General features: G+C 44.3%; 1 protein-coding gene across 1 annotated transcript in view; it reads left to right on the top strand.

Annotated features, from left to right (window-relative positions):
* Positions 1–16,169, top strand: part of RFTN2 (raftlin family member 2) — a 409,447-nt gene that overhangs the window by 187,258 nt on the left and 206,020 nt on the right. Inside the window, exon 5 of the mRNA XM_078680443.1 lies at positions 4,987–5,190. Within this exon, the coding sequence (XP_078536569.1) occupies positions 4,987–5,190 (204 nt within the window). The remainder of the gene's footprint in view (positions 1–4,986; positions 5,191–16,169) is intronic.

The raw sequence follows: 16,169 nt of genomic DNA, 5'->3' as shown, positions 1-16,169 counted from the left end.
CCACTCAAAGATGGCGCCCAAAACCGGCAGCCCACCCCAGAACCGGACCCGCTCAAGCGGCGGTGAGCAACCGATTATTGTGCAGGTGAGGGGATAAAAGCAAGGGTAAACAAATAAAAATAAAGCAAATAGAATAACAGGCTTGGCTAAAAATCGCTAGAATGCGCGGAAATGCGCGCGCAGCGCTCCAGCAGCGGTACGCTCCTTGTCAGGGCGGGCCACAGAGGGACTCGCCTTAAGTAGGCGTTCCTCGCTGGCTACTGCGCACTAAAGCGCAGGTAGCTGATGGTGACTACAGCAAACACTCACCCCACTCAAAGATGGCGCCCAAAACCGGCAGCCCACCCCAGAACCGGACCCGCTCAAGCGGCGGTGAGCAACCGATTATTGTGCAGGTGAGGGGATAAAAGCAAGGGTAAACAAATAAAAATAAAGCAAATAGAATAACAGGCTTGGCTAAAAATCGCTAGAATGCGCAGAAATGCGCGCGCAGCGCTCCAGCAGCGGTACGCTCCTTGTCATGTGTTATTTTCGTTCTGTTTCGTTTCCATACTCCACAACGTGGTAACTACTTTACATATCTTTTTACTTCATTTTATATTCCTATACATATTCTTCTCTTTTACAGTTTGTTTATCAAATGAATATAATTTGATTTCATTGTCGTCAGACTCTCCCTGATCATGACACCTGGGCATGCAGGGGGGTCACTGACAGCAGCCGCGTGCTGACTTGACGTCAGAAAACTTTATATAGGCTGGGTCAAAGTCCAATTGTCAGATGTTCTAAAATGAAACAGGACATGCATAAGCCTCAAATACCTCATGCCCAGTGCCAGAATTACCAGTGCAGATGCTATCACACTATTTGCGTGGTCTACCACCCCAAACCCAAAAATAAGTCCTGTCGATAGTCTGCGTTTGGAGTAAGTCTACAAGATGCATTTGTTTAAAAAAATGTGTGATCCCAGAAAAATCAAGCAAGAGTCTTCCCCAGCCCCTTCCAGTGGCGGCTGGTCCATAGGGGCAACGGGGCAGCGCCCTACAAAAGAAACGGCTCACTGCAGTTTGGGCAACAGGAATGTAAGCAGGCGAATTTGTCTGTTTACATTTCCGACCGGCCTGTGAGTCACGGGTGAAATTGTGCATGTGTCAAGGCACAGCACACGCAGGCGAGGAGTCAAGAAGATGGTCCGTCTGCGCATGTGAGTGAGGAGCGTCGCCCCTCACTCACATTCACAAACCATTAGGCATGCTGCGCATGCCTAATGTGGTGCAAGCGTCTGGAGATAGGATCCTGCTCGGGCGGTGACGCGTTTTTTGCAAAGTCGCCCCGTGCCCTATCAAGTGGCAGGATATAGAGTAAGTAAACAAGGGTTAGCCGACACCCTGCGCATCCAGTCTCCTGATTTGGCAGTTAGCATTGCAAAAGAAAAGAGCGGGCAGAAGTTAGTGCGACGCGGGACTGGAGGAGAATGGAGATGCCTGGTAAGTTTATTTTTTTGTTGTATTCATTAAATTAATCCCCACACCGCCTCCCCCCCGCGAACCCAGTATCCACGAGTCATGCAGGCCGCGAGGAGAGGCATCTGTCGCCAGACGATTCCACACTGAACGAGATCGTACTTCTGAGTGAGGGGTAAGCAGGTGGGGCGACAAAGCAAGCTCGAGGCCAAGGTGGTTGAATGGGCTAATGCTGCACCACGCAGAGCAGAGGTGCAGGTGCATACTAAAAGTCGTAAACAAGATCTTGCAGATTTCAGAGCGCTTTACATTCAATCAAGATGGGTATACAAAGTAATTTTTAAAAAACACGGATCAACAATTATATTTTGTGTCTGGTTCACTATCATTAGCTCTGGCTCAGCACGCAGAAAAATCTACACGGTATGAGTGTTCCAATGATGGATGCAGGATGGATGGGTGGATGCATGAATGAATGATGGATGCAGGATGGATGGGTGAATGGATGAATGGATGCAGGATGGATGGTGGATGGGTGGATGAATGAGTGGGTGGATGGATGGGTGCATGAATGAATGAATGATGTATGGATGCAGGGTGGGTGGATGGATGGGTGCATGAATGAATGATGGATGCAGGATGGATGGGTGAATGGATGGGTGAATGGATTCAGGAATGGATGCAGGATGGATGATGGATGGGTGCATGGATGGATGGGTGGATGAATGATGGATGCAGGATGGGTGGATGGATGGGTGAATGGATGCAGGAATCGATGCAGGATGGATGATGGATGGGTGGATGGATGGGTGGATGAATGAATGATGGATGCAGGGTGGATGGGTGGATGCATGAATGAATGATGTATGGATGCAGGATGGGTGGGTGGATGGATGGGTGAATGGATGAATGGATGCAGGAATGGATGCAGGATGGATGATGGATGGGTGGATGGATGGGTGGATGAATGAATGATGGATGCAGGATGGGTGGGTGGATGAATGAATGATGGATGCAGGATGGATGGGTGGGTGGATGCATGAATGAATGATGTATGGATGCAGGATGGGTGGGTGGGTGGATGGATGGATGGGTGGATGCATGAAGGATGTATGGATGGATGCAAGGTGGTTCGGGCTCGCTCGCTGCGCTCGCTGCGGTGCAATATGCAAAATATTTTACGGCCCACCACTTTCAAATGTCACCAGCCGCCCCTGGCCCCTTCCAAAAGTCTCCCACCCACCCTCCTAGCAAATACCAATTAAATATGTTCCCCACAAGCCTTGAAAGTGCCTAGAATAAGGTCACATAATTGATCATGAGAAACAATGAAGCTCAGAACAAGTGCCCTTCAGTTGTGTGTCTCTTGAAGATTGTCTTCTTATCGTTTTACACACCGAGAGTTGTTGAAATAACAATGTCAGGTGTCAAGTACAACTCTCATCTGTCTGTGAGACGATGCTTCCAAATAATGCATTAGCGACACCTGAATAAAGATGGCTACTCCAGGTTACATGAATAGACTTAGCATGATGTAACTTCTACATTCCTATATTGCTACGCTTACCTCGTGTGGTGCTGATCCTGAACCCTCTCATCTTCAACAGAGTGCGGTAGCAGTGCTAGCAGTTTGACTGTAGAAATGGTTTCTCAGCCCAGCAAGTACAATGAACAACAAGCCACAATCCTTGATCCGCCTTCTGGAATCAGTGGGTTAGAATCTTTGTGAGTGCCTGCGTGGAGCAGCGGATCCAAACTTTAACAACAAAGCCACCAACACCGAACTCGTTACTATGTTAGACTCCTGTATCTTTATTTTTGCATTAACAATAAAAACGGACTGGAGGTGCAGGAAGTGATGATCACCCTTCAGCAGCAAGTCCAAACATCTCCTAACAAACCTCATCTCGTCCTCAAATACAGAACACCGTCCATCACCAGATCTCATGACCGCACCAAATGAGACCACAGACGTATGAGACCACTCTACTAACTCAGACAGCCATAAGCAACATTAATATATATTATAAAATACAAATGCCAGCACTCCAAAGAATCAATGTCAATGGTTTTTAGCCATGCTGCGCAGCATTCGCAATTCTGTGCAGCGTGGATTAACTTAAAAAAAAATAACATTAAAGGCTGTGATACGACTGATCACGTCATTTTGTAGGTGTGCACACCTTGCATGCATGTGCCTAAAAAACGACACAGTTGCTATTATTTTTATTTTTGTTACAGATTCGCGTTAGGATCTTTAACTATAGAGAAAATAAACGGGTGAGTGGAGCGGAAACAACATGGGTGGGCAGCATACAGTGAAGCACAACAGGGGAGGTACCAAGTCAATATGGGAGAGGTTGTGAAAGCAACAACAGGTGACTTGAAGGGACACAATCGTAATGGGAGGTTGGGAGCAAAGGCAGTTACAGGGGTTGGGGGAAGCAATAAGAGGAGGACGCAGGTGAGGGCAATAGGGATAAACACACAGGCGAGTGACAGGGAGGGGAGAGAAGCAAGCAAGCAACAGAGAGCAACACTGAGTGCAGGGGGAGAAGTGTACGTGCGGGAGAGAATTTGAAAACATACACACTAATGGAGTGCTTCACTCAAAAGAAAGAAGTAGTGCTTGACAAGCAAGCAGTAGAAGCAATGATACAAGACAATCAAATACACTGTAAAAAGGCAATGTTCGATGAGAAGCATAAACACAAGATTGACAAGATGGCACGAATAAGAAGCTGACAAATGAGAGTGACAAAGAAAGTCAACCAATGGTAAGCAACGGGTCGGCTCAAAGCCCATTTGTGTTCTTGACAAGCCATAATATTCCTCGCAACAGACAGTGTTTCTTCTTTCCAGTAGGCTCGGCTTAAATGGTATACAGCCTTTACAACGAAACTTTTACAACGAACTACCATTACAAGGCAACTTTTACAACGCAAACTATTACAAAGCATTGCTCTGGGGGGCGCTCTAGGATAGGGAATAGGTTAATTTACTATCCAATAACCTTCCCTAGTGTCCACGGAGACTGGAGTTGGAATAGTAAATTAAACTATTCACTATCCAGCACCCAAAAGCGCTATGCGTTGTAATGGTATGCGATGTAAAAACCGCGTTGTAAAGGTATGCGTGGTAAAAGTATGCGTTGTAACGTCATACATCCGGCTTAAATACATGCAAAGCCGTTCCATTGCCCTGGCAAGTGGTTCATTGGTCAGGCTACTATTTAAAGTACTAGTGGTAACATCATCTTTCTCTAAAATAAATAGATTATTTGGGGTATAAATATTGTTGTTGGTGTTGAAAAGTCAATGCTAAGGCAGACTCCCAAGAAGGACCTATATGAGAGTCTGCTGTAACAATAAAAATAGTTAAATCAATCTCAGTATATGAAAGTGAGATACTCTTTTGGAAGCGATAGAATATAGACATGGCACACTCACCTATTCCAATTTTCAGCTGTTGGTAATGCTTATTAGAATTTTTTGTAATTTTAGATATTTTGATTTTCCACTAGATGCTACATTATACGCAGTCTTTAATATTTATGATGATGACTCTGCTGGATGGACATATCATGAGGGCCGTCTGACAATGAAGGTTACGCGAAAAGGAACCACAGTCTGCAATTTGGAAGCAGACTGGCTTGAACTAACAACTTCCTATTACAAACAAGGATTGTCTTTAATTGATTCTCTAGTGCCGTGGGAAGTGCACCGAGGTAGGCATTAATGTTTGCACCTAAAAATTAATGAACGGTTGTATCTTTGCATTGCTTTATTTTTTAATTCTGTTTATTTTTACTGAACATTTTATAAGGCAACAGAATTCAGAGCATATCCAAAAATGTAGGGTACAGCCAATGTTTGACAGGTAATGCAACATCGTGGATCACACCAGAAAACAGAAATAGGCATGCAAAAAACTGCTACTGTGAGCCAAAAGAGATGTACGCAAGCGTGGTTTTAAAACAAGTAGTATGCACTGGCAGATCCGCAGTAGACTAACATACTGACGAATATACAAGTCTGCATAAGACAACCTTGAGTAGTATTGGTGAGAGCATACTGCGAGGAGCAGGTCCTATCAGTAACTGAGTGCAACTGGAGGGATGGGCTCATGGTGGTTTGCTTTCCCTAGGGAACGTATCCTTAGAGTCCCAGATGGGCCTTTTTGGGGTTAATTAGGTTGGAGAAGTTTAAGGCAGTATGATCTGTGCTACGTGTGAATTGTAGCTAGGCACACCAGGAGTTAGCTGAAATTTGGGCAACATTTTTCCAATTGTATTCAGACCTAAGGTAAGTTTAGGAGGAGGAAGACACTTTTTCTCTATAGCTAAATTAAGCTCTCCCGCCTTCATTCTTGTTAGATGAAATGTGATCTGTAATTGCAAGAAACATTTTCCAGTAGCAGTTAAATGTTGAAACAATGACAGTGAGTGGCAACAAATATATGAGGAAAATAAGAAATCTAGCTAATTTGCCGAAGTGTTCTACATGTTTTCCATATTTGCCAGGTATTGTGAGTCAATGTGTGTTATTAAGCTTATAATGGATTGATATACAACTATTGTTAACCAAAGAGCAGTTTGAGAACAAAAGGATGGAATAATGTGCGCTATTTAGGACTGCATTTATATAATTCAAGAGTTTGGCTGTGCAAATTTGAATCCGGCCCTTAAGAATTAAAGGGAGTAGCCTCATTGATCCCTGAATCTCCAGACCAGTCCAATATAAACTTACATTCTTTGAAAGCCAGTAGTCAGGCTTTCGCTTATGGTGATTTCTTTGTGGGCTATTGTAACCCTTATAACACATAAAGGGCCTGATTCACAGAACTAACTTAAGACAAAATCCTAAACTTACTACCATTTTGGTATTCACAGAAGGCGCTTACTCATTTTGCTATTCACAGACATCATTTAGGAGTCCTAAAGTTAGGAGTCCTAACTTTATTACTCCTAAACTGAGAAAGTTCCTAACTTTAAGACTTTCGGTATTCACAGAAGGCATTTAGGAGTCCTAAAGTTAGGACTCCTAACTTTACTACTCCTAAACTGAGAAAAATCCTAACTTTAAGACTTTCGGTATTCACAGAAGGCATTTAGGACTCCTAAAGTTAGGACTCCTAACTTTAGCATAAGGACACAATACGATCTAGAATAAAGTTACCGGGACTGCAAGAAAGCGTGGGACCGGTGGTGAACCTCAGATGCAGCCAGGATGGAAGTAGAACCGGCGGGAAGAATAGAATTATACATCCACCTAACCTACAGCCCTGAAGAACTCGATTGGGTAATTAACCGCGATGAAGCATGTGTTGGCTGGGCAAGCTTACTGAATAAAAAAGAAAAAAAGGACATTCTTTAAAAGTCCACTTTGATTTTAAGAATCTGTGATTGAAATATATTGTGTTGTGGAATAAGTTGGCAGAATCATGCCACAGAGTGTGAAACAAATAGCGTGTGCACAGGACAATAGTTCTTTTAGTTGATATGCAATTTGGATTTTAAAAACGGCTCAATACAGCCCAAAAATGCTTGTATTTAAGTATCATCATTGGGAAGTACACTGTGGCTAAGCAGGGATCGTTATATGTATACTTCATGGACTTGTCAGCAGCCTTTGACTGTGTTTCACACTCAAAGTTGTGGATAATTATGGAGAATTTAGGGGTTGAAATAGGAATTATTGCCTTCATTAGACAATTGTGCTAATGCCCGTGTGCGTTTTGGAAGGGATGGTGAATGCTTGGGCAGTTTTAACATCCGAAGAGGGGATAGGCAGGGGTGCATCCTAGCCCCTTCCTGTTCTATCCCTATACGCGAACCAGGTAAAATCAGTCCAAAGTATATCTTCTAGGGACAAAGAGATGATTGGTTTGCGCCCCCTCCCAATCCTACTTTATGCAGATACGCTGTACTAATTGCCAGAACTGGGAGGGGGTTGCAGGGCCTAATTGATTACTATATTGCCTTCATGTCGGGCCTGGACCTAAAAGTAAATGGCACCCAGACATATACTAAGACCTACGGGGTCAAATCCAGGGTAAAACCTTTCTTTTATGTGGAAGGGCACAAATTCAGCGAATCACCTACCTTCTGCTACTTAGGGATACTTTTTGACAGTGAAAGTTCCTCTTCCCCCATGATAGTGAATAGGTGTGCACAAATGGAGAAATCCATTAATGGGACATTTTCTTTTATGAGGAAGCTGGGTTTTAAGGCAATAAGGGAACCCCTCACCATATATGCAAGCAAGACTGTGGCAGTGGCCTCATATGGTGCGGGGGTCTGGCCAACACATGCAATATCCAAAGGGTGGAAGATTTATTTCGCAAACATATTTTAGCTCTTCCGCCAAGCTGCTCGAACTACATAGCCCATTCTGAATTGGAAACCCCATGTATATCTGATAGAATAAAGATGGCTCTGATCATGCTCTGGCATTCAATTTGGTCGCTAGAGGCAATGGGGCTGAACAAGTTAATCCTCAGGGATACCATGAACCTAGATCATACAATGGAGATTCCGTGGCTGAGACACATAAAATCCCCATGTGAGGAGATTGGCCTAGCATATCTTTTTAATAAACCAGACTCTTGTAGGTCGCTAACCAAAGATAAGCTGAAATACTGAGTCTAGAACAAGGCTATGGGGAGTGATGGGTGGGGGAAAGAGCTAAACCAACTGCTCTTGCTTTTAGTATGACGGCCCACCAGGAGGGCTTTAAATTTTACCTGACTTTGGTACAAAACGAGCAGCAAAGGTTTATCTTTACCCGATTTAGGGCAAGTATGTTTCCTCTGATGGTGGGGTTTCCAAGTAATTGTCATTCCCTGTCAGAGCTTGCACTGTGCCCATGTAACAGCCATTCACCTATAACAAATGTGCGCATTGTGTTTTTTGTCAATATTATAAAATTCCCAGGAAAAAAACTTTTATTTCCCATATTTAAAATACATACTTTTTTACAGTGTAGATCAGCTCTTTAATTTTAACACCAATTAAATACTCCACTTGTGTGTTGTGCAATGACCTCATATTTAAGGCAGGTATTGAAAATAAGGAAAAACCTGCGGGTTGAAGACCCCTAAGTAACGCATATTCCTGCATGATTACTGTATGATTTTATTGTTATACGGAATTTTATAATATAGAAAATTGTTTTTTAATATGAACTTGCCACAAGCTGTTTTCTGCTGAAAGCCCTTGACGAGAAGAGCACTCCTCGTTTTTCCACTTGGAACCCTTGCCTGCTTTGACCGCCCGCCTCCCGCCGCCAGACCCCAGTAACATCACCGGGTCCGGCCGCCAAGCGGAGCGCGGTGTGTGGTCATAAACTACACTACCCAGAATTCCAGGAGACGCAGTCCGCGTCATTCACGCGCCAGGCGGCGCTTAAATCTGAGGCCACCCCGGTCGAGGGGGGGAACTTGCCACAAGCTGTTTTCTGCTGAAAGCCCTTGACGAGAAGAGCACTCCTCGTTTTTCCACTTGGAACCCTTGCCTGCTTTGACCGCCCGCCTCCCGCCGCCAGACCCCAGTAACATCACCGGGTCCGGCCGCCAAGTGGAGCGCGGTGTGTGGTCATAAACTACACTACCCAGAATTCCAGGAGACGCAGTCCGCGTCATTCACGCGCCAGGCGGCGCTTAAATCTGAGGCCACCCCGGTCGAGGGGGGGAACTTGCCACAAGCTGTTTTCTGCTGAAAGCCCTTGACGAGAAGAGCACTCCTCGTTTTTCCACTTGGAACCCTTGCCTGCTTTGACCGCCCGCCTCCCGCCGCCAGACCCCAGTAACATCACCGGGTCCGGCCGCCAAGCGGAGCGCGGTGTGTGGTCATAAACTACACTACCCAGAATTCCAGGAGACGCAGTCCGCGTCATTCACGCGCCAGGCGGCGCTTAAATCTGAGGCCACCCCGGTCGAGGGGGGGAACTTGCCACAAGCTGTTTTCTGCTGAAAGCCCTTGACGAGAAGAGCACTCCTCGTTTTTCCACTTGGAACCCTTGCCTGCTTTGACCGCCCGCCTCCCGCCGCCAGACCCCAGTAACATCACCGGGTCCGGCCGCCAAGCAGAGCGCGGTGTGTGGTCATAAACTACACTACCCAGAATTCCAGGAGACGCAGTCCGCGTCATTCACGCGCCAGGCGGCGCTTAAATCTGAGGCCACCCCGGTCGAGGGGGGGAACTTGCCACAAGCTGTTTTCTGCTGAAAGCCCTTGACGAGAAGAGCACTCCTCGTTTTTCCACTTGGAACCCTTGCCTGCTTTGACCGCCCGCCTCCCGCCGCCAGACCCCAGTAACATCACCGGGTCCGGCCGCCAAGCGGAGCGCGGTGTGTGGTCATAAACTACACTACCCAGAATTCCAGGAGACGCAGTCTGCGTCATTCACGCGCCAGGCGGCGCTTAAATCTGAGGCCACCCCCGTCTCGCGGGACGCCGGGCGAAGCCCGGGCCAAGGGCGGGCCCGTTTCAGCCCGTTACAGACTGTGCAGGACTGGACTGGGCCACGGTATTTTCATTTACAGCTACATTCCATTTTTGCCTGTGATTTACCGTGATTATCCCTATTGTATTAACTTCATATACACTAGAACCTTTGTAGCACTCGATTCTATTTCATAATGAATAAACGGACTAGAAGTAAAAAAACCTCCAGCCTAACTGACATCACCGGCCCACTAGACCTATTTATCACTAAGACTCATGAGGTTATTGACAACAGTATACAGATATTACAACGTAGGGTATCCCATGAATTGGAGGTCGCAAGAAGGTCGTCCATGGGGCCTCTGGCGTCTGCACAAACTCCCCAAAAGGGTCCTATTGCCCCCCTGCTGAAGCAAGTGGACAACACGAATGTTCTAATTCACACAGTCCCAAATAGCGTTGATTTAACCGCTACCCAACTCTCTTTGGGGTCTAACTCCTGTGAGGATTTGGAAACCACACCAGATCTACAATTCTCTCAAAACGAACAGGACAGCGTAGATATTGTAGACCTTGACCCCATGGGTAATCGGGAGGGCGCCATAGCAAAGAGGGTAAATAAAAATACGGATAAGACCATAGATGAGGCAACACTAGCCCCGCAAAACACCAAGACCTCTCTTAAATCCACCACTGATACCATCTTGCCAGGTCAACTAATTTCTATTAATAACGGTGCTGCTCGCATAACGATACCCCATGACCCCTGCCCTAGAGAGCTGTCAGGGACACATACATTGGGAGTAGATATACAGAAACCATGCTCTGCATGCATAACATTACACGACTTTATCACGAATAGCATGGGGCGTTTGTTAAAACATCATTTGCAACCCCTAGAGAAGAGCATTATGATCATAGAGAAACAACTAGCCAAATTAAATGTCCCAGTATTTAAGCAAAACACATTGGGTACGCTTGCTAAGGGCTCCGGGTCTGTAAATGACACAAATACGCAGGCGCAATGCCCGCCCCCACCAGGTATTCAGCCCAAGCCTCACCCGCCTGAAAGAGCTCCTAACGTAGAAACTCAAAAAACTGATAGGCAAAACATACAAACCACCCCAAATCCCGTGATAACAGAAGGGACAGGAAAACGGAAAGGCCCCACCGGGAACTTTCAAAAAACCCCAGCCCCAGTGGAGTCCATTAGCCAAACAGTAAAACAAAAGGACACCCTACCGACATCCCAAAAAATCCAACCATCTCAGTCACAAGGTAATGAGAGGAGGGCCCCAAGGTATAGACGTCCGATACATCTCCCGCCTGAGGCGACCCCGTATACGGTCATACTTACAGGGGTCACGGAGCTGGCTGATGGTGCAGATGAACCTCCTTGGTCCCTCCGTAACAAGGTACTACAGTGGTTAAGCCAAAACAGACCTCTTCGCCCATACAATCATGGTAGAATTGTATCCATGAGGAGAGTGTTCTGGATTGGCGAAACCAAAAAAACTCTAAAGGGCGATTGTATCGTACTAAATTGTGAGGACCCAGAAACAGCTGATTACATCTCTTCATGGCCAGCTTTAGAAAAAAGGGGGGGCGTTGACGTACAACGTCTTTCCTTTTTTTATCCCCCACTAAATATCCCAAATTACGGTGACACAAATGGTTGGGAGGAAGCACAGGACTGGTCCTGGACACAGGTGGGGCATTATAATGGAAACAGAAGCAGGAACAGGAACAGCAAAAACCATTGGAATGGAGGGTGGGACAATCATCAATGGCCACCGAGAAGAGAGATCCCACACCCTGATTATTGGAGGGGGGTCCCCACGAGGAATAGGTACGACTGCTTGGATATGGTCGATTGACCAACAATGACAATAAACCCTAAAATTAGAATTCCTGGCACTCTTGTAGAAACCTGTAATAGTGTAGAGCAGTTTGTTACTGCTAATAGTCCATCAGCAGGGTATACATCTGATCCTCCATTACGGAATACACCTCGTAGCCCCACAACCCCGCAGACCTCCACCCAAACATACAGGGAGCAAGGACTCAATTTAGAGGGCGTTGAGAGCCCAACTCCCCAGATAGTGGCAACAGAACCCAGCCGACACAAATTAAATTTGAAAATTACCTCCTGGAATATTGCAGGGTTGAGTAATAAAGCAAGGGCCCACCCATTCCTTTCATTTATGGCAAAACAGGATATAGTTTGCCTACAGGAATGTTGGGATCAGGAGGAAACCCATATTGAGGGCTTCAGCACCCACTACATTCCGGCGATACAGGGTAACCGAGGTAGAGGGTCGGGGGGCCTATGCATCTTTACCTCCAATTTGTGTAATATAAAATTGACTACATATGTGCCAAGTGGATCCACAGTAGAAGTGGCTAGATCCTTGCAGGGACTTACAGTCAAAGCAAAGGGGTGGTCCCTCTTTGTGGTGAATATATATATAAACGCCCCTAAAGTAGAGCCCAAAGCCCTAATAGCGGAGCTTAATGCAATGCTCTTGATGGGTAACCAGAACACAGACTGTATTTTGGTAGTAGGCGATTATAATTGCCACCTATGCCCCTATAGTGCCACAAAAAACTGTGGAATCTATAACTTAAGAGGAGACCCCACCACACATTTCGAACACTCCATTATTGGGAATATGCTTAACAAACTAATGCATGATTGGGACATGGGGTTCGCTAATGAACTTTGTGAACCTTACGTAGCCTTCCAGACAACATTCTTTGGTCGGGGGTCAGGAACCACAATTGATTATATCCTAGTGACCAATAAGAATCAGGGCTGCCTGGGGGTTTTCAATACGGAAGACTTGGCACTAAGCGATCATTTCCCGATCAGCACTACAATTTCTATCGAGAAGAACGAGAGTCCCGAGTTAAGCATACCGAGTATCCTTCATGGTCATTCGGTGTCACTGGCAAGGAAAAATGGGTATGCAATAAAGTGGGGAAAAATCAATGCTATAACTTTTCTAAAAGATCTAGTCCAGAAAGAAATGAAGCAATTCATGGTATGTCTAGAACCTAACACCACCCCCCAACAAATTATAGCGGCGTATGGTAGCATAACTGCCACTATAAATGATAAACTAACAAAAAAATTAAAGAGAGGGATAGCACAGAGAGAACATGGCTGGTTTAATTCCGCCTGCTCTAAAGCCCACAAAGATCTTGTACAGGCTCTAAAGACACTCCCAAAGGATAATAGTGCGATTAAGCAAGCAAGACGTGCTTATAAGCAGACGCTACGCGAACGACAGGATGAACTCAAAAACCAGGCTTGGGAAGCGCTAGTAAAGGCAAGTTCCATAAGGGATAATATCTCTTTTTGGAAGGAGATTAATGCCCCTTTTTTCTCCACAGACAACAAGGCAGATTCAATGGAGATAGCCATAATGGAAGATGCCTGGGTTGACTATTTCACCTCGCTATATAAAAAAGAGACAATAAACATGACCCCAGTACATAACTTCTTTAATAGGAATAACTCGCAATTGGCGACGCAAGATAGTTTCCCCCTAAATATAGTTTTTACCCCTCCTGAGGTTGAATTAGCAATCTCACAGAGTGCAAATTTAAAAGCTCCTGGCCCAGATGGAGTCCCCATTGACTTATTTAAAGGCAATGTAGAATTGTGGGCCCCATTACTGGCAAACGTACTAAATGCGTATAGCATAATGGGTTTTCCTGACTCCTGGCATGAAGCCATAATTATTCCAATATTTAAAAAGGGGAACAGACAGGACCCAAAATGCTACCGCCCCATCTCCCTGTTGGATACACTAATGAAGGTGGCAGGTAGAATTTTGTTAACTAAACTACAAACTTGGTCCAAAAATAAAGGGATTCTTTCCAAATTACAGTATGGCTTCAAAACTGGAGTCGGCACTGTAGAGCAGGGTTTAAACTTGAACCTAATAATAAATAAGTACATTAGCAAGAAGCAAGGGAATCTCTTCCTTACTTTTGTCGATTTATCCTCGGCTTTTGACTGCCTTGATCATGATGTGCTGTGGAATACTCTGGCCAAGTTGGGAATAGATAAAAATATCCTACACTTTATACAGGAATTATATAGAGATGCGGGGGCAGCGGTCAGATACGGGAAAAACGGTGAGCGAACAAAAAAATTCCCCATAGCAAAAGGTGTTCGTCAAGGCTGCATCCTTGCGCCTTTCCTTTTTAATTTATACATTAACGAGATAGCAGACGTTTTAAATGATCTTAAAGTTGATTATCCCAAAATAAATGGTACCCCAGTATCTTTATTGTTGTATGCTGACGACGCGGTGATTATGGCCCGCACACAGATAGGTCTCCAGAAAGCCATAACAGGTTTCTCATCCTTCATGTCCACGAGAGGCTTAAAGATAAATGAGGGGAAAACATTTACAATGACATGCTCCTTGAGGAAAAACATTCCAGACTGCAAAACCTTTGTTAATAGCAGTAAGATAGCGATGACCAAAACCTTTTCCTATCTAGGAATTACATTTAATAATAAGGGTACATGGTCCCCAGCAATAACCTCGAGGAACTTAGCCTTCGCCCGCACAATAGGCGCTCTTAAACACTTTGCTAAAAGATTGGGCAGGAAACCTGTGAACATCTTACTGAAGATATATGCTGCTAAATGCGTGTCTACCGCCGTATATGGGGCGGGTGTATGGGGCATCGCAGATAGTACGCAGATCCAAACAGTGGAAAATGCTTTCCTTAGGTACCTACTTTCAGTTCCTCGCTCCACGTCCACTACTGTGTGCCACAATGAACTGGACAGAGTCCATATTATAGACCTGATAAAAATAGCACCAGTAATGCTGTGGTATAAGATTTGGACATGCGAGGATACAGGGTTCAATAGGGAAGTAATTAACGACTGTTTAACCTATTCTGCGTCCACCAAACAACCATGGCTAGCCTATGTGAAAAAGTTCTTTCTTTCTATTGGTAAACCAGATCTCTATTCGAACCCCATAACATGCTCACAAATATCAAAAAAATCCCTAAAAATGGCATGTTTGGATTTACTGACAGAACGAAGATGGTACTTAGACGGGCACAAATCTACCATAGTAGCACATCGTAACATCTTACATGGTCCGGGTATTCATGCTTATTTAGCACCTACCTATTCATGTTACCATAGAATGCTCCTGACCCGAATGAGGACGGAGTCGTTCTATAGGCTTGTATCCTTCCCCATGACAAATGATTGGTCTGCAATCATGGAAAAATGCCCGTGTGATGACTTATCTAGACAGTCAAATTTACATTGTATATTTTTCTGTAAGTATTATCAATGGGGGAGAAAAAGATATCTGCTACCACTGCTAAAGTCATGGGGTGTAAGAACTTGTAAAACCGCACTGTTTAGATTATACATGCTGCAAGATGAAGTTACTATAGTGACAGCGATAAAATTCCTGACGTTTACCGTAAAATGTAGGGGGTCCATGGGAAATATATAGGTCTTCTTGGATATACATAAAACTGAAAACTCGTATTATAATGTTCCTTATAAACACCGGATAATACGTATACAGTAGCAGACTGTATGAACTCCAAGAGTCCTGCAAATGAATTTTAGAACTTTTATATATGCAATTTAATGAATTTTATCTATTCTATCTTGATGACAGGTTTTATTGTAAGAAATTTTATATATAAGAAAAATTGTTTAGTTGCTTTTCGTTTTGTATTTGTATGTCATGCTTTTATGGTTTTTTGCCAAAACACCGAATAAAGCTATCTTGAATTGAATTGAATTGAATATGAATGCAATAACTGAAAAGTTTGGTGATTTAATGAACACCTCTTGTATAAAAATGAGTTCTTGGAGTGGATAAAATTGGATGCTGAATCTGCACTTTTTAAAATTTTATAAGTGAAATGTATATATGTAAATTAGTGTACGCAATTTTTTTTAATCATTCTTGATGTGAAAGTTTTTATTATTTTTGTCTTTTATTCATCTGTACACTTTTATGTCCCTGAAAAGTATTGAATAAAGTTATTACTGACTGACGGGTAATGTTTTTGTTCATAAGCTGAATGTATTCATTTGTGTTCCTCGAGAAGGAAGTCATGTGCTGAGTGTTCTTATATTTGTAGCATATTCAGGCTCCTTTGCCAGGGTCTGCTCCAAGCAGTGCACTGTGTATTCTTTTCACTTTTTGTAGAAATGGCACATTATTATTTCTCCTTTCCTGTGTGTAATTATGCATG

This window comes from Lissotriton helveticus, chromosome 3_1, assembly GCF_964261635.1.
Source record: "Lissotriton helveticus chromosome 3_1, aLisHel1.1, whole genome shotgun sequence".
Lineage (NCBI taxonomy): Eukaryota > Metazoa > Chordata > Amphibia > Caudata > Salamandridae > Lissotriton > Lissotriton helveticus.
Note: the sequence above shows the minus strand (reverse complement) of the source record. Positions and strands in the feature narration are given on the sequence as shown.